The 21,508-nt window shown below is 55.2% G+C and overlaps 5 protein-coding genes across 5 annotated transcripts; 1 reads left to right on the top strand and 4 right to left on the bottom strand.

Annotated features, from left to right (window-relative positions):
* Window positions 1-116: 116 nt before the first annotated feature.
* Window positions 117-10,112, top strand: ENH_00066760 (cell division protein 48, putative; the record flags this gene model as incomplete). The annotated part of the gene is made up of 18 exons (XM_013582336.1): window positions 117-210; window positions 1,277-1,395; window positions 1,986-2,114; window positions 2,349-2,504; window positions 3,695-3,789; window positions 4,090-4,385; window positions 4,441-4,739; window positions 4,953-5,109; window positions 5,495-5,640; window positions 5,954-5,991; window positions 6,286-6,356; window positions 7,447-7,552; window positions 7,774-8,144; window positions 8,227-8,362; window positions 8,628-8,726; window positions 8,869-9,175; window positions 9,408-9,510; window positions 9,772-10,112. The coding sequence occupies 18 exons, from the start codon at window positions 117-119 to the stop codon at window positions 10,110-10,112; spliced, it is 3,063 nt and encodes a 1,020-aa protein (XP_013437790.1).
* A 408-nt stretch (window positions 10,113-10,520) lies between these two features.
* On the bottom strand, window positions 10,521-12,899 carry ENH_00066750 (autophagy protein APG9, putative; the record flags this gene model as incomplete). Its single annotated transcript, XM_013582335.1, has 1 exon — window positions 10,521-12,899. The coding sequence occupies one exon, from the start codon at window positions 12,897-12,899 to the stop codon at window positions 10,521-10,523; it is 2,379 nt and encodes a 792-aa protein (XP_013437789.1).
* Window positions 12,900-15,402: 2,503 nt separating this feature from the next.
* On the bottom strand, window positions 15,403-16,779 carry ENH_00066740 (hypothetical protein; the record flags this gene model as incomplete). Its single annotated transcript, XM_013582334.1, has 1 exon — window positions 15,403-16,779. One exon carries the CDS (start codon window positions 16,777-16,779, stop codon window positions 15,403-15,405), a length of 1,377 nt encoding a protein of 458 aa, XP_013437788.1.
* A 1,979-nt stretch (window positions 16,780-18,758) lies between these two features.
* Window positions 18,759-20,765, bottom strand: ENH_00066730 (CCR4-NOT transcription complex subunit, putative; the record flags this gene model as incomplete). Its single annotated transcript, XM_013582333.1, has 3 exons — window positions 18,759-20,105; window positions 20,419-20,474; window positions 20,705-20,765. 3 exons carry the CDS (start codon window positions 20,763-20,765, stop codon window positions 18,759-18,761), a joined length of 1,464 nt encoding a protein of 487 aa, XP_013437787.1.
* A 316-nt stretch (window positions 20,766-21,081) lies between these two features.
* On the bottom strand, window positions 21,082-21,339 carry ENH_00066720 (hypothetical protein, conserved; the record flags this gene model as incomplete). Its single annotated transcript, XM_013582332.1, has 1 exon — window positions 21,082-21,339. A coding segment is annotated over one exon (258 nt), but the record flags the coding sequence as incomplete, so codon positions are not given.
* Between the last annotated feature and the right edge of the window lie 169 nt (window positions 21,340-21,508).

Here is a 21,508-nt window from a genome sequence, read left to right as displayed (position 1 = left end):
ACAACTTCTTGAGGTCTCGAGCGAGGCCAGTGAGGGTGGGCGACCAGTACAAGATTCCCCTGTACCCTTCGGGGGGCCCCCAGGAGGGTACAGTTCCGGAAATTGAAATTAAAATAATGAGACTGGATGGAGATGTTGATAAGGATTTGGAATTTGCTCTTGTGGGAGAAGGAGCTGAAGTTTATACTGGACAAGAAGGGCTAGAAAGAGGTAAAGAAGTTGGGAATTAAATATTTATTTTTTATCTTTTTTTATTTTTTTTTGTTTCTTTTTGCACTTTAGTTGGCCTTTTTAGTCTTTTAATTGTTCTTTTTATTGTTATGATTGTCTTTTTGTTCTTTTGGTTGTCTTTTTATTTTTTTAATTGCCTTTTTGTTCTTTTAATTGTCTTCTTTTTTTGCCCCCTTTCATTCCTTTTTCAGTGTTTCCTTTTTTGTCCTTTTCAACTTCTTTTTTGTTTCTTTTATCTCCTTTTTATCTTTTTTTGTTTAATTATTTCTTTTCTTTTTTTAAATGTTTCTTTTATCCGTTTAATTGTCTTCTCTTGTTTCTTTCATTGTCTTTTTATTCTTATTCTTTTACCTTTTTTATTCTTCTAAATCTCTCATTTAATCTTCTCCCTTTACTTTTATTTTTTTTATCATTTTTTATTTTTATGCTTTGATTTTTTATTTTAACTTTTTTCCTTTTTTACTTTCTCCTCTTGCTGTCTTGTCTTATTTCTTTTTTCTCTCTCTTTTGTTGTTTTCTTTTTCTTTTTTTCCTTTTTATCATCTGCTTTTAAATTATTTTCAATTAAAACATTTCTTTTATTTCTTTGTTTCTTTTTTGTCTCTTTGTGTCCCTTCAAATATCTTCTTGTCCTTTTTTGTCTCTTTTTGTCCCTTACTTTTCTTATTTGATCTCTTTTTGTCTTTTTAAATCTTTTTTATTTAAAATCTTTTTTTGTTTTTCAAGTTTTAGAAAATCTTTCCAAAGAAAGTCTTGAAGGGTCCAGCCATTCTGCCTCGAAGCAGCGCCGTCCCTCACACCGCTGAGGGTTTAGGGTTTAGGGTTTGGGGTTTAGGGTTTAGGGTTTAGGGTTTAGGGTTTAGGGTTTCGTGTGTCGGTCTGAGCGTTCGGGTTCTCGAATTTCGCCCCTCGGCCCGCAGGCCCCTCGCGTGTAAACTTCATTCTTTACTCTTCATTCTTCAGGCTTTAGGGTTTAGGGTTTAGGGTTTAGGGTTTAGGGTTTAGGGTTTAGGGTTTAGGGTTTAGGGTTTAGGGTTTGCTGCAGAGACATTTGACTCTGCGAGCGAGGTCACCTACGACGACGTGGGGGGCCTTCGCCGCGAAGTGCAGCTGCTGCGCGAATTCGTCGAGCTGCCCCTTCGCTTCCCCAACGTCTTCAAACAGGTTTGCTGCTGCTGCTGCTGCTGCTGCTGCTGCTGCTGCTGCTGCTGCTGCTGCTGCTGCTGAGGCTGCTGCTGCTGAGGCTGCTGCTGTGGCTGCCGCTGCTGCTGGTACTGAGGCTGCTGCGGCTGCTGCTGAGGCTGCTGAGGCTGCTGCAGCTGCCGCTGCGGCTGCGACAGCAGGGCCTGCTGCAGCAGCAGCAGCAAGGGGGCCTGCTGCAGCAGCAGCATGGGGCCCTGCAGCAATTGTCTAGCTTTTTGCTGCTGCTTGAGTCTAGCAGCAATTCCTTTAGAGGCAGCTCCAGGGTCGAATTTATTTTTCTTTTTAGTTTTGCAAAATAGTCAAAAGTCTGCGCGCCACGGCTAAACCCGAAGGGCCTAGGGTTTAGGGTTTAGGGTTTGGGTTAGGGTTTGGGGTTAAAGTCAAGGGTTTGGGGTCTATCGCGGCCTTGTTCCCACCAGCTAAAGCCTAGCTGTTTAGGGTTTAGGGCTTGGGTTTGACTCCCGGTCGCTAGGCCCTAGCTAGCTTTCTAGGGTCTAGGGTTTAGGGTTTAGGGTTTAGGGTTTAGGGTTTAGGGTTTGTGTGTCCCGCAGATGGGCATTTCGACCCCCCGCGGCGTTTTGCTGCACGGAGCTTCTGGAGTTGGCAAAACCCTTTTGGCAAAAGCAGTGGCCACGGAGTGTGGGGCCAACTTCCTCGTCGTGAACGGGCCAGAAATCATGGTCAGCAGCAGCAGCAGCAGCAGCAGCAGCAGCAGCAGCAGCAGCAGCAGCCGCAGCGGCTGCAGCAGCAGCGGGGTCGGCGGCGCTGGGGCTGCAGTAGCGTTTTGCCATCGCGGGCTGCAGCAGCCGCGGCCTTAGCAGCAGCAGCAGCCGCTGCTGCTGCTGCTGCTGCAGCATGAGCAGCAGCAGCAGCAGCAGCAGCAGCAGCAGGAGGTGTGTGGGTTGCGCATGCAGTCGCGGATGGCTGGAGAGACTGAGGCGAACCTGCGGCGAGTCTTCGAAGAAGCAGCAAACTTGTCTCCTTGTCTTCTCTTCATTGACGAAATTGACTCAATTGCTGCCAAGCGCGAAAAGGCCCACGGCGAACTCGAAAAGCGGCTCGTCGCCCAGGTGTACAGACACCCCGCGCCCCACACCCCACACCACCTGCTGCATGCAGCAGCGAGTAGTGCATGCAGCAACTAGTGGTGCATGCAGCAGCAGGTCTTGCATGCAGCAGCAGGTCTTGCATGCAGCAGCAAGTCTTGCATGCTGCAGCTAGTGGTGCATGCAGCAGCGAGTAGTGCATGCAGCAGCAAGTCTTGCATGCAGCAGCGAGTAGTGCATGCAGCAGCAAGTCTTGCATGCAGCAGCTAGTGGTGCATGCAGCAGCTAGTGGTGCATGCAGCAGCTAGTAGTGCATGCAGCAGCGAGTAATGCATGCAGCAGCAAGTAATGCATGCAGCAGCAAGTGCTGCATGCGGCAGCGAGTGAATACATGCAGCAAGTGCATGCATGCAGCAAATGCATGCAAGCAGTGTCGTGGTGTATCTGTTTGTCATTTTGGTTTTCTTTTGTTTATTTTTCCTTCTCTTTGTTTGGGGCTTTGAGTCTCTGTTAAATGTCTCTAATTGTTTTATTTTAAAGATATTTTTCCTTTTTTCTTTTGTTTCATTTTATTTCTCTTTTGTTTCTCCTGACTCCGGCTGTCTTTTGGCCAGCTTTGCATGCGCCAGTGTTTCCTGAGGTGTACATACACCACAATTGACTCTCTTTGTGGAAATTGCATTTGCATGCATTTAAAATAATATTTTCTTTCCTTTTGGGGCTGGCATGTGCATGCATGCGCGGGCCCCACACGTGGATTCAGGTGTACGTACACTGGACATCCTCTGCATGCGTCTAAACGTCTTTTTTGTTTTTATTTATTCAAATATATTTAAATGCGAAATTTCCACAAATAGAATTAAAGTCTCCCCGAAACAATGATTGAATTGTTTCTTGTGGCTTTTTGTGTTTGCATGCAGCTTCTTTTTAAGCACTTTTGTGCACATCATCATATATTTATTTACGCAATTAACTTCTATTATGTCTAAGTTTATATATTTGTTTATTTATGTTTATTTATTTCTTGCTTTTTGCTTTTGATGCATGCATTTGCTTGCACTTTTGTCTTAGATTGATTTTTATATCTTCGAGAACTCCCGCTGCTGCTGCTGTATTTTCATTTGCTTCGATTGCCCTCTTGACTTTGACTTCTGGCGCATGCACTTGCTGCTGCTGCTGCTGCTGCTGCTGCTGCTGTGCTGCTGCTGCTGCAGCTGCTGACTTTGATGGACGGAATTGGAGCTAATAAGAACGTCGTCGTTTTAGCTGCAACAAATCGGCCCAACCAGCTGGACCCCGCTCTCCGCCGGTGAGGCTGTTGCTGCGCTGCTGCTGCTGCTGCAGCTGCTGCTGCTGCTGCTGCTGCCAAAACAGCAGTTGCTGCAGGGGAGTCCGTTGGTCCTGGCCCAGCCTGCTGCTGCCGCAGCTGTTGCTGCTGCTGCTACTGCTGCCGCTGCTGCTGCCTGTGTTTGTGGTAGTCGGGTTGCAGCATCTGCTGCTGCTGCTGTTAGCGCGCCTTCTCTGCTGCTGCACCCACCTTGTCCCAGCGCTCTCACCGCCGCCGCTGCTGCTGCTGCTGCTGCTGCTGCTGCTGCTGCTGCTGCTGCAGGTTTGGGCGTTTTGACCGGGAAATTGAAGTGCCCGTGCCGGACGCTGCGGGCCGTTTGGAAATCCTCAAGAAGAAGACACAGCGCATGCGTTTAGCAGCAAATGTGGACCTGCAGCGGCTAGCAGCAGATGCCCACGGCTTCGTGGGCGCAGACCTCGAGCAGCTCTGCCTCGAAGCTGCGCTGCTGTGTCTTCGCCAGCAGCTGCAGCACATCGACTTCGACAAAGACGCCGTCGACCCCCAGGTCAGCAGCAGCAGCAGCAGCAGCAGCAGCAGCAGTTGCAGTGGATGCAGTTGTGACAGCAGCAGCAGCAGCAGCAGCAGCAGTTGCAGTGGATGCAGTTGTGACAGCGGCAGCAGCAGCAGCAGTTGCAGTGGATGCAGTTGTGACAGCAGCAGCAGCAGCAGCAGCAGCAGTTGCAGTGGATGCAGTTGTGACAGCAGCAGCAGCAGCAGCAGCAGCAGCAGCAGCAGTTGCAGTGGATGCAGTTGTGACAGCAGCAGCAGCAGCAGCAGCAACAGCAGTTGCAGTGGATGCAGTTGTGGCAGCAGCAGAAGCAGCAGCAGCAACTGCTGCTGCAGCAGCAGTTGCAGCAGGTGTAGTTGCAGTAGGTGCAGGTGCAGGAGTTGCAGTTGCAGCAGAAGTTGCAGTTGCAGCACCAGCAGTGGCTGCAGCAGCAGTGGCTGCAGGTGCAGCAGCAGCAGCAGCAGCAGCAGCAGCGGTTTTTGTTGCTGCAGCTTTCAGCTGCGAAGGCTTTTGGCTGATTCTTTGTTCGCTCCTCTGGGGCTTATTCTTCTTGCTTCCCGTGCCTGCGACACCCCCCCTGCTGCTGCTGCTGCTGCTGCTGCTGCTGCTGCTGCAGGTGCTGCAGCGGCTGGAGGTGGGGCAGCAGCACTTCGTGGCAGCCTTAGCTGCTGTCAATCCCAGCGCGCTGCGAGAAAGACATGTAGAAGTGCCCAATGTGCGCTGGGGGGACATCGGGGGGCTCGAGGAAGTCAAACGCGAACTCAAAGAAACAGGTCCGCCACTTGCATGCATGCATGCATGCATGCATGCATGCATGCATGCATGCATGCATGCATGCGAGCGTGCATGCATGCATGCATGCAGCCCGTGCGTGCATGCAACCCGTGCATTCATGGAGCCCTCATAATCATGCAGCCCGTGCATTCGTGCATGCATGCATGCATGCATGCAGCCCGTGCATGCGTGCATGCAGCCCGTGCATGCATGCATGCAGCCAGTGCATGCATGCGTGGGTGCATGCATGGAGGCCGTGTGGGGCTGCGGCGGAAGACGCCGCAGCAAAACGCGTCGAACTAAAGGGACTACGCCGCAGCCTTGCCACGCCCCCCACCGCTGCTGCTGCTGCTGCTGCTGCTGCTGCTGCTGCTGCTGCTGCAGTGCAGTACCCAGTGGAGCACGGAGAGAAGTTCCGGCAGTTCGGGCTGCAGCCCTCGCGGGGCGTTTTGTTTTATGGGCCTCCGGGCTGCGGCAAAACGCTGCTGGCCAAGGCCGTGGCCAACGAGTGCAAGGCCAACTTCATTTCCGTACGCTGCTGCTGCTGCTGCTGCTGCTGCTGCTGCTGCTGCTGCTGCTGGTTGGCTGCTGCTGCCGGCCTCTGTTGCTGCTGCTTTTGACCTCCGTTGGTGCTGCTCTTGACGTCGCTTGCTGCTTTTGACAGAAAGTGTCTGCTGCTGCTGCTGCTGCACGGCTGCTGCCCGGAGAAGGGGCTCACGGCCAGCTAGCTAGCAAGCTAGCCAGCTAGCTAGCCAGCCAGCTAGCTAGCTAGCTAGCTGGCGCGCCAGCGGGCCAACTAGCTAGCTAGCTAGCCAGGCTTGTTTCTGTGCGCTGCTGCTGCAGGTGAAAGGGCCGGAGTTGCTGACGATGTGGTTTGGAGAGTCCGAAGCAAACGTCAGAGACCTCTTCGACAGGGCCAGGCAAGCCTTCTGCTGCTGTTGCTGCTGCTGCTGCTGCTGCTGTTGCTGCTGCTGCTGTTGCTGTTGCTGCTGCGGTTGTCGCTAGTGCTGTTGCTGCAGCTGTTGCTGCTGCTACTGCTGTTGCTACTCTTGCGGTTGCTGCTGCGGCTGCTCGTACGGTGCTGCTTCCGCTGTCGCTCCTGCTGCTGCTGCTGCTGCTGCTGCTGCTGCTGCTGCTAAAGAGCTGATTATTGGGTTTTGTTTGTTTGTTCAAAGAGCTGCTGCTCCTTGCATTATCTTTTTCGACGAAATTGATTCAATTGCAAAAACCAGAGGCAGCGGAGGCGGTGAGACAAACTCCAGCAGACGCAAAAACACAAAAAGTGAAAAAAAATAATAAATAAAAGTAATTAGAAATAAATAAAAAACAAATTCAAAAGAAATAATGGAGAAATTTGAAGGAAATAAAAGATAGATGAAGAAGTGAAGGAGGGGTGGAAGAAGAGATAAAAACAGATATATAGAAAACAAAAAGAGATAAAAAAAACAAAAAGATACAGAAAGAAAGACAAAAGGAGACGAATAAAAGGACAAAAGGGGACAAATAAAAAGGCAATTGAGGACAAATACAGACACAAAAGGAGACAAAAAAGGTTATAGAAAGAACCAAAAAGGGGACAGAAAAAGAGATAAAATGAAACAAAAAGGAACAGAAATAGAGATAAGAGGAGACAGAAATAAAGACAGATATTATTGAAATCTTTGTCTCCTTACAGCAGCAGCAAAATACGGCGGCGCTCAGACACATTTTAATTAAAAGCCATTTAATAAATGCCATTTAATAAATGCCATTTAAGAAATGCCATTTAATAAATGCCATTTAATAAATGCCATTTAATAAATGCCATTTAATAAATGCCATTTAATAATGCTTAACAAATGCCATTAAATCAAATTCCATCCAATTAAATGTCATTTAAACAAATGCCATCTAACTTAATGCCATTTAAATGCATGCTACTAAATCAAATTCTATTTAATTAAATGCCACTAGAATAAATGCCGTTTAAACAAATGCCATTTAATTTAATGGCATTTGAATAAATGCCATTTCGACAAATGCCATTTAAATAAATGCCATTAGATGAATGCCATTAAATAACTGCCATTCAAATAAATGCCATTAAATGCATGCATTTTATTTTAATGCCATTTAAATAAACGCCATTAAACAATTGCCATTTAATTTAATGCCATTTTAATAAATGCCATCAAATCAATGCCATTCATTAAATATTAGCGCGGGCTGAATTCGTGTTATTCCAACAGAGCCAAAGTGCTGCTGCTGCAGCACCTTGAGCTGGGCTCGCGAAACAAGCCGCAGCAGCTGCAGCAGGCTCTCAAGGAAGCAGCAAATGGTGAAGTGTTTTGCTGCAGGAGGGTCTGGAAGCGAGGCTTCAGACCGCGTCATAAATCAAATACTGACGGAGATAGATGGAATTGGAAAGCAGAAGCAAATCTTCATCATTGGAGCCACCAACAGGTACCCCAGCAGCAGCAGCAGCAGCAGCAGCTGCAGCAGCTGCAGCTGCAGCAGCAGCAGCAGCAGCAGGCTGAAGCGGCACAGGCAGGGGGTTTGAAACCGCCGTTTCGCAGGCTCCGCACTGCAGCCCACGCCGGCCCCCAGCCCAGGCTCAAAGGCCTAGGGTTTAGGGTTTAGGGTTTAGGGTTTAGGGTTTAGGGTTTAGGGTTTGGGGCGCGCAGGCCGGACATCCTGGACCCTGCGGTGACTCGCCCGGGGCGTCTTGACCAGCTGCTGTACATTCCTTTGCCGGATTTGAAAAGTCGAGAAAGTATTTTAAAAGCAAATTTAAAAAGAACTCCAATTGCTGCTGATGTCGACATCAACAAACTCGCCACCCTCACTGACGGCTTCTCAGGTGACCCGCAGCAGCAGCAGCAGCAGAAGCAGCTGCTGAAGCAGCAGCAGCAGGAGCAGCTGCTGCAGCAGCAGCAGCAGAAGCAGCTGCTGCAGCAGCAGCAGCAGAAGCAGCTGCTGCAGCAGCAGCAGCGTAGCAGCAGCAGCAGCAGCCGCACCCGCTGCAGCAGCCGCTGCAGCAGAAGTGGCAAAACTAGTAGCAGCAACAGCAACAGCAGCAGCAGCAGCAGCAGCAGCGGCAGCAGCAGCTGGCAGGTGGCTGTGTGTCTTTGCTTCAGGAGCGGATTTGACGGGGCTGTGTCAGCGGGCGGCGAAGTTTGCAATTAGAGAAAGTATTGAAAGAGAAGAAAAAGGAAAAAGTCCTTTGAAGGAACTTTCCAAAAGGCACTTCGACCTCGCAGCCAAAGACGCAAGGTACTTCAGCAGCAGCAGCAGCAGCAGCAGCAGCAGCAGCAGTAGCAGTAGCAGTAGCAGCAGCGGTGGCGTCGGCAGTAACAGTAGTAGCAGCAGCAGTAGCAGCAGCAACCGCAGCAGCAGCCCTGCTGCCAGAGCGGCTGCAGAGCACCCGGAGCCAGCAGCAGCAGCAGCTGCTGCTGCTGCAGCAGCTGCTGCTGCTGCAGCTGCTGCAGCAGCAGCAGCAGCAGTCGTTCGTTGCTGCTGACTGTGTGTGCTGCTGCAGGCGGTCTGTGCCCCCCCACGTGGTTGCTGCTTACGAGGAGTTCCGCCGCAGATACAAAACGGGCAGCAGCAGCGACGAAATGCCAGCAGCAGCACAAACGTAGCTTTTTGTTTTTTCTTTTCTTTCTTTTGTCTCTTTTGCTTCTTTTTTGCTTTTCTATTTGTCCCTTTTGCGTCTCTTTGTCCCTTTTGTCTTTCGTTTCTGAATAATCCGAGGAAGGCGAAATTGCTGACGCATCTAGGGAAGACTGCAGCAGCAGCAGCAGCAGCAGCAGCAGCAGCAGTTCTGCTGCTGCAGCTGCAGCAGTTATAGCAGCAGCAGCAGTGCTGCTGCTGCATCTGGGGACAACAGCCTTGCTGCAGAAGTCTGCAGTGGCCTCGTGCATCTTCGTCTCCAGTTTCTCTCGCGGCTGCCTGAGGCAGCAGCAGCAGCAGCAACAGCAGCAACAGCAGCAGCAGCAGCAGCAACAGCAGCAGCAGCAGCAACAGCAGCAGCAGCAGCAGCAACAGCAGCAGCAGCAGCAGTGTCTTCTGCTGCTGTCTGTCTCTGTGATGCTGTCGCTGCCTCTCTCTGTGTTGCTTCTGTTGTTTCTTCCTGTGCCGCTGCTGCTGCTGCCTGACTCTGCTGCTGCTGCTGCTGCTGCTGCTGCTGTTAACTGTCTCTGTCTCTCTTGAGTATCTCCGTGCTGCCTCCTGGGTTTTCCCCAGTGCGTCTCCTTTTGCTGCAGCAGCAGAAGCTGCTCACCAGTGCTTTGTGTCTGCTGCTGCTCTCCTGCTACAGCGGCAGCTGCTGCTGCTGTCGCTGCACCGGCAGCAGCAGCAGCAGCAGCAGCAGCTACTGCTGCTGCTGCACCACGTGGCAATGTCTCGGTCGAAAAAGTATTGTAGGCGGTTCACGAAGCTGCCTCCTTTTTCTTTCCTTTAGGGGGGCCCCTAAGGGGCCCCCAGGGGGCCCCTAAGAAACCTCTAGGGGGCCCCCAGGGGGCCCTTAGGGGGCCCCCAAGGGGGCCCTAGGGGGCCCCTTGGGGGCCCCGGGAGGCGCTCAACTGTTAACTGCATTTTGTCTCTTTTAACAATGCCGCAGCCACTAGCCCCCTGCGTTAAGTGTGCTAAAGCCACGCCACTGCTGCCAGCACCTGCTGCAGCAGCAGTAGCTGCAGCAGCAGTAGCTGCAGCAGCAGTAGCTGCAGCAGCAGTAGCTGCAGCAGCAGTAGCCGCAGCAGCAGCTGCTGCAGTGGCTGCAGCAGTAGCTAAAGCAGTACCAGCAGCAGGAGCTACAGCAGTGCCTGCATCTGCAGCTGCATCAGTAGCCACAGCAAGAGCTGCAGCAGAAGCAGCAGCAGAAGCTGCAGCAGAAGCTGCAGCAGTAGCTGCAGCAGTAGCTGCAGCAGAAGCTGCAGCAGAAGCTGCAGCAGTAGCTGCAGCAGAAGCAACAGCAGAGCAGCAGCAGAAGCTGCAGAGGAAGAAGCAAAGGCAGCAGCAGTGACTTGAGCCGCCCCGAGCCTCAGTGGTGGCGAAGGGCCCCTCAACTCTCTCTTAAGATGCTGCTGCTGCTGCTGATGCCTGAAGTGCTGCTGCAGTTGCTGCTGCAGTTGCTGCTGCAGCTGTTGCTGCAGCTGCTTCTGCAGCTGCTGCTGCGGCTGCTGCTGCTGCCTCTGCAGGTGAGGCCGCAAGGCCTTCGCATTAAACTCAGCCGTTGGAGAGCAGCAGGCCGTCCTCTGGACGCGCCATGGCTCGTGTACTTTTGTCCATATTTATCATGCTGCTGCTGCTGCTGCTGCTGCAGCTGCTGCTGCTGTTGCTGCTCCCGCAGCAGCAGCAGCAGCAGCAGCAGCGGCAGCAGCAGCAGCAGCAGCAGCAGCGGCAGCAGCAGGTTCTAGCCAGTGGTTGCCTCTTAGTCCCACTGTGAAGGGTCTTCTTCTTGTGGATGCAAGGGCTGGTGCTGCTGCAGCAACTGTTGTTGCAGCAGCCTTTGCTGCTGCAGCTGCTGCTGCTGCAGTTGCTGTTGCTGCTGCAGGTGGTAGAGGTGCTCTTGCTCCGAAACGTGGCGGTGGCTTGGGCGTGGCTGCGAGTGCTGCTGAAGGCCGCGAAGGATGCCTGAGTCCTCGTGCTGCTGCTGCTGCTGCTGCTGCTGCTGCAGCTGCTGCTGCTGCTGCTGCTGCAGTATACTGAGAAGCTCCTCATCGTCGTCTCCTTCAAATATCTCATCTCCGCAAGACTGTTCTTGGTGTAGGAGCTGCTGCTGCAGCCGTTCGTGCAGATGCTGCTGCAGCTGCTGCTGGTGCTGCTGCTGCATCAGCTGCTGCTGGTGCAGGAGCCGCTGCAGCAGCATTTGCTGCTGGAGTGAAAGTGGCTGGTTTGGGGCTGGGGAAGAGGACGAATACGGGTATCTGTTGCTGCTGCTGCTGCTGCTGCTGCTGCTGCTGCTGTCCGACGGGGACAGGTGGGGCCCCTGGTGGGGTGAGTTGGGGGGCCCCTCTGCTGCTAAGTCGCTGTGGATCCCGAAGGGCATTTGGCCTTCAGCAGATCGGGAACAAAGGGCCCCAAAGGCTTGCTGCTGCTGCTGCAGCTTGTGCTGCTGCTGCTGCAGCTGCTGCTGCATGTGCTGCTGCTGCAGGTGCTGCGGGAGCTCGAAGGGGCCCCCCTGAGTGACCGTCAGTGCGGAGTCCCCAGGGTACTGGGAATGGGCTGTGTGGGGCCCAGAGGCCTCTGGGGGCCCCCCTGGGAGGTACTGCTGCATGCGGGAGCCGGAGTGCCTGTGGCTGTGGTGCTGCTGCTGCTGCTGCAGCTGCTGCTGCAGCTGCTGCTGCTGCTGCAGCTGCAGTTGGTGCTGCAGCGGCAGCTCCGCCCGCCGCTGGTGGCTCCGGTGCAGCAGCCTCTGGCCACTTTGTCTTTGCTGCAGCTGCTTCCCAATTATCCTGGGCGCGCGGTAGTTTGGGGCGTCCTGGTCACTGCTGCTGCTGCTGCTGCTGCCGCTGCTGTTGCTGCCGTAGCTGCTGCTGCTGCTGCTGCTGCGGCGGCGGTAGTCGTTGCTGCGTCTCCTTCTGTGGCTGCGGCGTTTGTCTGCGTGGTGTCCGTACCCTCTGGGCATGGCGGCTGGGGGCCCCCAAGGGGCCCCCGGGGGGCCCCCCGGGAGGGCCCCCAGGGGGGCCCCCCGACGCGCTGTGCCCGCAGGGTCCAGGGGGCCCCCCCTGCTGCTGCTGCTGCTGCTGGTGGCCTGTGGGGTGAGGGTTTGTTTGAAAAGGGCCCTCGTGAAGAAGTTGAGTTGGTTTGTTGCAAAAAGGACTCTGCCGGAATTGAACTCATAAAGCTTTTCGAGCCAAAAGAAATAAGCCCCTTTTTCCTCATCAGTGATGGGGCGGGGCCCACAGGCTGCATGCAGGGGCCCCCACGGCGCAGCAGCAGCAGCAGCAGCAGCAGCAGCAGCGCCGTGCCCCGGGGGCCCCGGCACGCCGCGCCGCAGCTGCGTCAAAAACACCGGCAGCTCCTGCAGCAGAAAGGGCTGCTGCTGCAGCAAATATTCTTGAAAGGCCTCAAGTCCTGCCAAGAGAGAAACAGCAGAAGGGGGGGCCCCCCAGTTGATCATGGGCTCCACGGGGGCCCCCGAGCCGGGGCTCAGCAGGGGGCCCCCCAGCAGGCAGGGGGCCCCCCCAGCGCCCACGTCTGCAGCAGACAGCAGCAGCCCCACAGCAGCAGCAGCAGCAGCAGCAGCAGCTCTGAAGGGTGTGCGCAAGGCTCTAGGAGGAGACAGGAGACAGTGCAGAGCGCAGCAGCAAAGAGGGGCTGCAGCAGCAAAGCAGCAAGCGAGAAAGAGCAGCAAAGCAGCAGCAGACAAAGACAGCAGCAGAAAGAAGACAGGGTAGGCAGACACTGCAGCAGGAAGCAAACGAAGTGACGAGTGGCCGCAGCAGCAAAGGAACTTGGAGATAGAAATAAACAAAGCAGCACGTAAAAAGGGGGGAATAAAGAGAAAGGCTGATCGTTGCAGCAGCAGCAGCAGCAGCAACCACAGATAGTCAGCAGCAGCAGCAGCAGAGCAGCGACCGCAGCACCAGCAACAGCAGCAGCAACCGCAGCAACACCAGCAGCAGCAAAAGCAACAGCAGCAGCACACCAACAGCTCCAGCAGCTCCAGCAGCAGCAGCAGCAGCAGCAGCAGCAGCAGCAGCAGCAGCAGCAGCAGCGTGGAGCTCACGCTTGGCGGAGGCAGCCGTGAGGGCCCTGGTGATCTTTCTCGAAGCCAAGACAGACCAAAGAGGAGAAGTGTCATCATGAGGAGCAGCAATTCGATAAGTCAAAAGAAAAGAAAGAGCACTTTTTTCCAACTTCCCATTTGCTGGCATGAACCGCTGCAGCAGCGGCACGCAGGGGGGCCCCCCGGGGGCCCCCCCGGCCGTGGGTGCGAGGTGCTTCCACCTGCTGGCTTGGGCCGCCCCTGGGGGCCCCCCTGGGGGCCCCCCTGGGGGCCCCCCCTCCGACTGGGGCCCCTCCCCGGGGGCCCCCTGGGGGCCCCCCCAGGGGGGCCCCCACGAGTCCTCGTCCTCGCTGGGCCCCGACGGCGAGGCCCCCCCCGAGGCCGCGGGGCCCCCGTCCTCGCCCCGGCGCCCCCGCCTTCGCCTCCGCCGCTGCTGCTGCTGCTGCTGCTGCTGCTGCTGCTGCTGCTGCTGCTGCTGGAGGAGGAAGGCCGGGGGGGAGTAGTCCGGGGAGCCGTAAGCAGCAACGTCGAGGCCGGAGAAGCAGCAAAGGTCCCCGAAAGGAGTGGCCACAGTGCATGCAAAGATGCAGTCGCAAATGTCGTCAGCAGCAGCAGGAAGACACAAACAAAAAAGAAATGGCGCCAACAAAACAGCAGCAAGTTCGTCCAACATGCATGCAAGCCGCAGGCTGTACAGACCGCTGCAGAGGTCGCTCATGGCCCGCCGGTGCTGCGCAGACACCGAGTGGAACGCGCCGTGCTGCGCGGACTCGCAGCCCAGGAACGAGGGGGTCAGAAACGTGCTGCTGCTGCTGCTGCTGCTGCTGCTGCTGCTGCTGCTGCTGCTGCGGGGGGTCGCGGCGGGCGGCGCGCCGCTGCGGCTCCGCGCCCCGCGCCGGCGCTGCTCCTGCTCCTGCTGCTGCTGCTCCTGCTGCTGCTGCTGCTGCTGCTGCTGAACGTGCGCGGGGTGCTGCTGCCGGGGGTGGCCGGCGCGCCGCTGCTGCTGCCTTCCTGCCGCGGCCGCCGCAGCCCTGCTGCTGCTGCTGCTGCTGCGGCTGGGCTCGGGAGGCAGCGCGCTGCTGCTGCTGCTGAAGGGGGGCCCACCTGGGGCCCCCTCCTCCTCAGGGTCCCCCAAAAGAGGAGAAATAAATGAAACTTTCCAAGAAGCAGACATCCAAGAAGCTGGCAGAAAGTGAGTGAAGGAGACCAGCCGCATGCAGTGCTGGTACAGCTGCAGCGGCGAGTGCTGCTGCCGCAGCGGCACTGCAGCAGACATGTCTGCAGCAGCAGCAGCAGCAGCAGCAGCAACAGCAGCAGCAGCAGCAGCGCTTGCCTCCGGGATGAACGACGCAGCAAGGGTTGGCAGCGCCAGACGGCAGCAACGACAGCAGCAGCAGCAATGGCGACAGCACCAACGACAGCAACATGAGCAGCAGCAACAAGGCCAACCGCAAACTCAAAGTATTAAGGGCCAACTGGGAAAATGCATTTTTCGGAAAAAGAACAAATTTAAAAAATAAAGGAAATACAAATAAATAAAAGAAGACGAATAAATAAAAGGAGACAAATAAATTTCAAAAGGAGATAAATAAATAAAAAGAGACAAATAAATAAAAGGTGAGACAAAGAGGGAACGTGAGGAGACAGGAAGAATTAAAGGAGATAAATAAATCAAAAAAAGATAAAAAAGTAAAAGAGATAAATAAATAAATAGAGATAAGTAAATAAGAGGAGGAAAATAAATAAACAGGAGGAAAGACAAATAAATAAGACAGGCAAACAAAAAAGATGAAAAACAAATAAATAAAAGGAGACAAACAAAAGAATAAAAGGAGATAAGCAAATAAAAGAAGACAAATAAATAAAAAAGGAGACAAATAAATGAATAGAAGGAAAGACAAATAAACAAAAGGAGACAGAAAAACACGAGGAGACAGAAGAATAAGATGAGACAAACAAATAAAAGAAGATAAATAAATAAAAAGAGATAAATAAATTAAAAAAAGATAAATAAGTAAAAAAAGATAAAGAAGTAAAAAGAGATGAGTAAATAAAAGAAGATGAAAAAATACAGAGATAAACAAATAAAAGAGGATAAATAAATAAACAGAGATAGACAAATAAAAAGAGATAAACAAATAAAAAGAGAAACAAATAAATAAGAGAGACAAATGCATAAAAGGAGACCGACAAATAAATAAAAGGAGAGGGACAAATAAAAAAGAGACAAACAAATAAAAGAAAACAAACAAATAAACAAATAGATAAAAGGGGGCAGAGGGACAAAAGGAGACACAGACAACTTGATCATGAGGAGGCACTTTAGCAAACTGCAGCAGCAGCAAACCACAGCAGCAGCGAGCCGCAGCAGCAGCAAACCGCATCTGCAGCACACCGCATCTGCACCACACCGCAGCAGCAGCAGCAGCCCACAGCAGCAGCAACAGCAGCCGACAGCCGCAGCAGCAGCAGCAGCAGCAGCAGCAGCAAGCCACAGCAGCAGCTGCAGCCAACCACAGCAGCAGCAAAGCACAGCAGCAGGAGCCCGCAGCAGCAGCAGCAGCAGCAGCAGCAGGAGTGGTTACCCTCTGGGTGCCCTGCGGGTGAAGAGTTGGCGGTTGAGTCTTTGTTTTTTGTCGAAGAGATTAAAAAAAATGGCAGTGCGGAGACTCCAGAGAAGCACGCGGGTGTAGAGGAGTTTGGGGTGTACGTACACCGGAAGCGCGCGGGCCAGCACCTCCTTGTTGGTGAGAGCTATCACATAATTGTCTTTTCTCATTATTACTGCAACTAAGTCCAGCACTGACAAGTGCTGCTTCACAAGACAAAAGGGGTGCTGCTGCTGCGCCTGCAGCAGCAGCGCAGCAACTTCGGGCCAGCCCATGAGCTGCAGCGCGCTGTCGCAGTGTATGTACAGCCGGGAGCGGAAGTAGAGCCGCAGCGCCGCGGCGTCTCTGCATTTATAAAAAGCGGAAAAAAGAGAAAACAAAACCAAAAAAGTCAAAGACAAAACGTAGAGGGTACAGAGGGTCTGGCGGGGGCCCCAGGGGGCCCACGGAGAGGCCAGCAGCAGGGGCTCCAAAGCGCATGCATCGGGGCTTTTGCATGCAAGGATTCCTTCCCAGTTCACAAACATCAGCAAAAACCAACTGAAGTAAACTGTGAAGCCCAGCACCACCAGCTGGGCCCCGTGGGAGCACAGCATAGCGCAGAGGCCCCCCTCGGCCCAGTAGGTGTAAATGCCCCCCACAAACCGGTCCAAGTCCGGCACTGCGTCCCAGTTTGCTGCTGCTGCTGCTGCTGCTGCTGCTGCTGCTGCTGCTGCGCCTCCCGCCTCCTCCTTGGCTGCGCTTCGCGCCGGGCTGCCGCTCGAGCTCCGCGCCTCGCCGCGCCGCCGCCGCCGCCCCGACACAGACCCGGGGGGCCCCCAGGGGGCCCCCTCAGCACGCGGGGGGGCCCCCAACGGGGCCCCCAACGGGGCCCCCAAAGGGGCCCCCGGGGGGCCCCCTCCGCAGGGGCCCCATATCTGCTGCGTCTCCGGAGCCAGCCAGCTCCGCGGGCCCGCGCCCCAGCCCCCAGAGGGGCCCCCGCCCCGCGGGGGCCCCAGAAGCGGCCGCACCAACGAGGGGGGCCCCCGGGGCCCCACATACCGCATTAAGAAGCTCTTGAGGCCCTCCGAGAACCTCCCGAGGGCCCCCCGCAAACCAGACACACTCCCCTCTTGAAAACCCCCCTCAATGTCCCGGGGGGCCTCGAAAAAGAAACCATTTTGACCATCCGAAGGCTCGCTCTCCGACGGAGAAAGTGGCTGCCCATCCGCCAACAGGGGGGCCCCCAGCTCCCCCGGCAGCAACCCAGGGGCCTCCGGGTCCTCCCCGCAAGGGGGGGCCCCCGGGGGGGCCCCTGGGGCCGAGAGTTCAATGCCGAGAGGCGCCCGGCCAGCAAGGGGGCCCCCCATGCCGCTGAAGCGCTGAAACTGGCCAGCGGCTCCAACTGCTGCCTTTCCTGGCCTTTGTCCTCTCTGAGGAGGTTCAAGAAGAAAGGAATAAAGAAGAAAGAAGGGAAAACGGAGTCATTCCACGCACAAGTGCTCAGGCAGCAAGCCCGGGCTGGCGCCGCTAATGTAGGCTGCGGCTTGCTCGCTAAAAAGCCTGCTATTTAGCCATCCAAATGTTCATTTTAGTTCTTTTCTGATGAAAAAAGAAATCAAAACCTCAAACAAGTCCACTTCCCAGCTGCGCTGTCCAGACACTCCGCCGTGACCGGTGGTCCGCAGCCATCACCAGCAGACCTCCGGCTGCCACAGCATGTGCCGCGCTTGAGCCTTCAACTTCCGGCGATTTGGTCTTTTTATTGTAAATTTAACTTATTTATTATTTTTTAATTATCCATTCAGCAATTCTAAACGCAAATGCGGCAGGAATAACTCCCCCCGCAAGCCGGTTCTTCCGCCACAGCAGCTACCGAGTCACTTCAGCAGCAGAGCAGCGTGGCCAGCAGCAGCAGCAGCAGCAGCAGCAGCAACAGCAGTGGCAAGAAGTGCTGCTGCTGCTGAGAGCCTTCCTCTGAATTATTTCGTTGAATTTCACCATTTTAAAAATCAAAAAGATCAAAATATCTGCAGCAGAGCCACACAGTCATAGAGCTCGTGCCTCCGCATCCACAACACACCCAGATTTGCCTGAGGCGTGGCATTGTCTTAAACAGAAAATTAATAAATATAATAAAATAATTAATTTTATCCTAATATATTTAGCAATGCAAAAAGAAGAGCTGCAGCTTCTGAAGACTCCTCAGAAACCCCTGACGGCTGCTGCTGTCTTCCTGCTCTCCCCGAAGCCCCGCAGCAAGCAGCAGAACCTTATTTGCTGCTCGAAGAGCAGCTTTTGCTGCTCGAAGAGCAGCTTTTGCTGCTCGGAGAGCAGCAAAAGCTTCTTTGCTGCAGCTTGGAGAGCAGCACGGCACTTTTCAGCAGCAGCAAAACAGACTCTGGATGTGATTTGCTGCAGTCCGTCTGCTGCAAGTTCTTGCACATCAGCAGGCCCTGCGGTGTACGTACACCTGGCCGCTGCAACAAGTTGAACAAGTAGTCCGGGCCTCTTTTTAATAATCTGCATTTTCTATTTTAGCCAAAAAGCTGCAAGGGGCCCCACAGGCCTTTTAGTGCTGCAGCTCCCCGCAGGGGCTTCTGGCTCTGTGCTCACTACACTAAAAAGTGGCTACAACGATCCCTCTAAACGCGCAAGTTCCCGCTGCTGCTGCAGCAGCAACAGCAGCAGCAGCAGCAGCAGCAGCAGGAGCAGCAGCAGCAACTCATAGAAACGCTATTATTAGGTAGAACAACAACCAGAGTGTACCTCCTACGGTCAAGAAGTCGATGATGAGCCCCCTCCCTTCGTCGGGGCCCCCGACATGCAATTCCGCATCGGGGGTTCCCTAGGGGCCCCCAGGGGCCCCCCGCCCCCCAAACCTTAACCCCCCTCAGCGGGGGCCCCCCTGGGGGGCCCCCCTGGGGGGCCCCCCCCCAAGGGGGCCCCAGCCTTAGCTCGCAGGGTTGCTGAAGCAGCTGGCCAGGGCCCCCAGCAGTTTGTCTCTGCAGATGGAGCCCTCGGCCCATTCAACGAGTGGCACTGCTGCAGCTGTTGCTGCTGCTGCGACTTCTGCTGCTGCTGCTGCTGCTAGATTCGCAGCGCATGCAGAGGTGGCAGCAGCGACAGCTTGCTTGTCTCCCTCTTGCCTGTTTGCGGCCCCAAAGACATACAAACGCCCCCGCTGCAGCGCCAAGGCGCGGGCCCCCCGCGGGGTGCGCAGCGCAGCAGCAGCTGCTGCAGCAGCTGCAGCAGCAGCAGCAGCAGCTGCAGCAGCGGCTGCAGCAGCCGCCCTCCGCTGACGCTGCTGCAGCGAACGGAGATGGGGTCCCGGGATGGGAAGAAGGGCTCAGGGCCTCCGGGGGGCCCCTGCTGCACCTCCTGTCCCCTCAAAAACAAGGGCCCCAGCAGCAGGGCCCCCCACGCCAACCCGCTGCTGCTGCTCCCCATTCCCGTGGCGGCCCGCCACAGCCAAACCTCCTGCTGCTGCTGCTGCTGCTGCTGGCAAGACACGGCCGCCGCTGCTGCTGCACAGCAGCGGCGCCGGGGGGGCACTTCCCGTGCGGTGCAACTCAGAGCCAAACCCTCTTGAGCCACCATTACCTGGCATAATGGCTGCATGGGGGCCCCCGGGGGCCCCCCTGAGTCGGTCGCCGTTGACGGAGCTGCTGCTGTCTGCTGCTGCGATGGCAGCGCCGGGGATGCCCAGCAGCGCCTGCGAGTGCTGCTGCTGCTGCTGCTGCTGCCGCAAGCTGCCCACTACCCCGCTGCTCACCCGGCCCATGGAGCCCCAGGGGCCCTGCTGCTGCTGCTGCTGCGGATGCGAACCCAAGCGGCTGCCGGGGCCCGCGCTGACGTAGCGGCTCATTGCGCCGGGGCCCCCCATCATCATGTCTGTGCTGCTGCTGCTGCTGTCTTGCTGCTGCTTCAAGTCCCCCGCGTGGATGGGGCCCCCCAAGTCGAGCGAGGGGGCGGAAGTGAGGGCCCCGTGGGGGCCCCTGTGCCTCTTGTGCGCTGTGGCCCCCAGCCCGTAGATGACCCCCGAAAACTTGGCTTCGTCTATCTTGCCATCAAAATAAGATTCAACAAGATTAAAAAATGTGCGACAAGTCACCAGGCTGTCGCTGCCTGCTTGGTGTTGGGGCCCCACGCGCTGCACGTTGAGCTGTTCGCTGACTTTTTGCAAACTGCTTCCCTGGCTGAGGTTGAAGTTCGGCAGGTCTCGAAGAAGAAACTTTATGTCGTAAAGAGAGGGAAAGAAGTCCTGAACCAGCTCGAAAAAAGCATTTTCCGACTCCGGCAAAGCCTCGCAAGTCAGCAGCTTCAACAAGTAGCCGAAGTCGTAACAGCCGTGAAACGAGATCCACTTCACATCCTCGTTCATCACCAACCCGCTGTTCATGATCAACTCGCCGAAGTCATGCACTTCCACGCCTTTTTTCTGCTGCTTGTCGAAGTCAATGCCGCTCTGCTTCAAGAAGTCTATGCTGTTCTGCGCGTACATGTCTTCGTTCAAGTCGAAGCGAAAGTTGAACTGCCACGTGCAAGTTCCCTCCGCCAGCCGCCCCCGGCTGTCCGCAAACGTCAGGCCCAACTGAATCACTTTCAACAGATCTACATTGTACTTCACAGTCCGGTAGTTGTAGTCCAACGCGTTCGACGTGGGCCGCGCCACAATCCCGGGAAACTCCGTGTCCTGCGCGCCGGCAGCAGCAACGCAGCAACCGAACGCCCCTAAACCCCGGCCTCCGGGTCTTCTTCGAGACTCAGTGTCAAAACAAAACTCTAGAATAAAAACGCAAAACGCTTGGGAACGGCTACGTGGGTAAAACACCACGGATCGCCTTGTTCAATATGCGAACTGCTGGCCATGCAGACCATACAGTACACCGGCTGCAGCTGCTGCTTCCCTTTTGTAAAACTACATTATCTGCAGCAATTAATTCTTTATATTGAGCAAATTAAAGGCTTAATAAGATGCGCGAACGGCTAAGTGTTCGCATTCTCACCAGGGCGATGTATGGATAGCGCTCGACCACATCCCGGATGCGGTCGAGCTCCTCCTCTGCAGACGCAAACCGAAATTGAATTCCGGAAATTAAAAAGTTATTTAAATATGTATTTTTAAAAAGAAATAAACGGGCAAGCGATGCAGAGGCGCAACGAAAACAGACACGATCCGAGCAGCACCCCGTTTCACCATTCACAACCCTAGACCCAGATCTCAGAGATCTTCTCTTCAAAAGCCACTTTTCAGCAAACTAAGAAATGGAATATTCTGAAAAGAACACCCACCGAGATTGTGCGCCCAGACCTCAATTATTTGGCCGCGGAGACCTTCACCGTAGCCATTCATGAGGGCGAAAAGGTAGAAGCGGGCTGCTGTAGTTCAGCAAAAGAGAAAAAACAAGAAAAGAAGCAAAAAAGCAACAAAGTGAAACTCCCTAAGCCCCCCTTCCACTCGCTCTACAGACTGCCTTCGGAGTTCCCGGGAGCGGCAGCGCAGCAGCAGCGGCGGGCCAGCTCGCAGCAAACGGCGGCAGGGCCGAAACCACTGGAAAGCGCTCCGGGTTTAGGGTTTAGGGTTTAGGGTTTAGGGTTTGGGGTTTGGGGTTCGGAGGCGCCCTCACCTCCTCTAGAGAGCAGACCAGACTGGAGGGAGGACTGGGGTTTCAGCCACCCCTCTCGGGCAGCGGGTCAAGAGGGCGGCTGGGGCCGCGGGGAAGTTCGTTAAGAGTCGAAGACAGAGGCTGCAGCTGCGCCTCGCACAGCTGCTGACTCTCACTGGCTACGCCGCAGAGCGCGGAGTGCTGAGACATGTACACTTTCGCTGCAACTAAGTCCGCCATACGGACCCCAGGGCCAAGTCCAGCTGCCGCTGCGCGTCCGCTCGAGTCCAGCTTTCCAGGGGCTCCGCTACGCGCCGCGGGCTGCACACGCAGACAGCCACAGCCCCGCCCCTGCGCACTTCTGCACGGGAAACCGCGCAAAGTCCCTCGAGGGGCCCCAGCCCGCCCCCGCCCCGCAGCCCGCAGCCCCCCCCCTGCCCCGGCGCCGCGCGGGCCGCGGCGCTGGCCGCCGCCCGCCAGCACCCGCCCC

The sequence above is a fragment of the Eimeria necatrix genome, genomic scaffold (genome assembly GCF_000499385.1).
Source record: "Eimeria necatrix Houghton genomic scaffold, Enh_scaff615, whole genome shotgun sequence".
NCBI lineage: Eukaryota > Apicomplexa > Conoidasida > Eucoccidiorida > Eimeriidae > Eimeria > Eimeria necatrix.
Note: the sequence above shows the minus strand (reverse complement) of the source record. Positions and strands in the feature narration are given on the sequence as shown.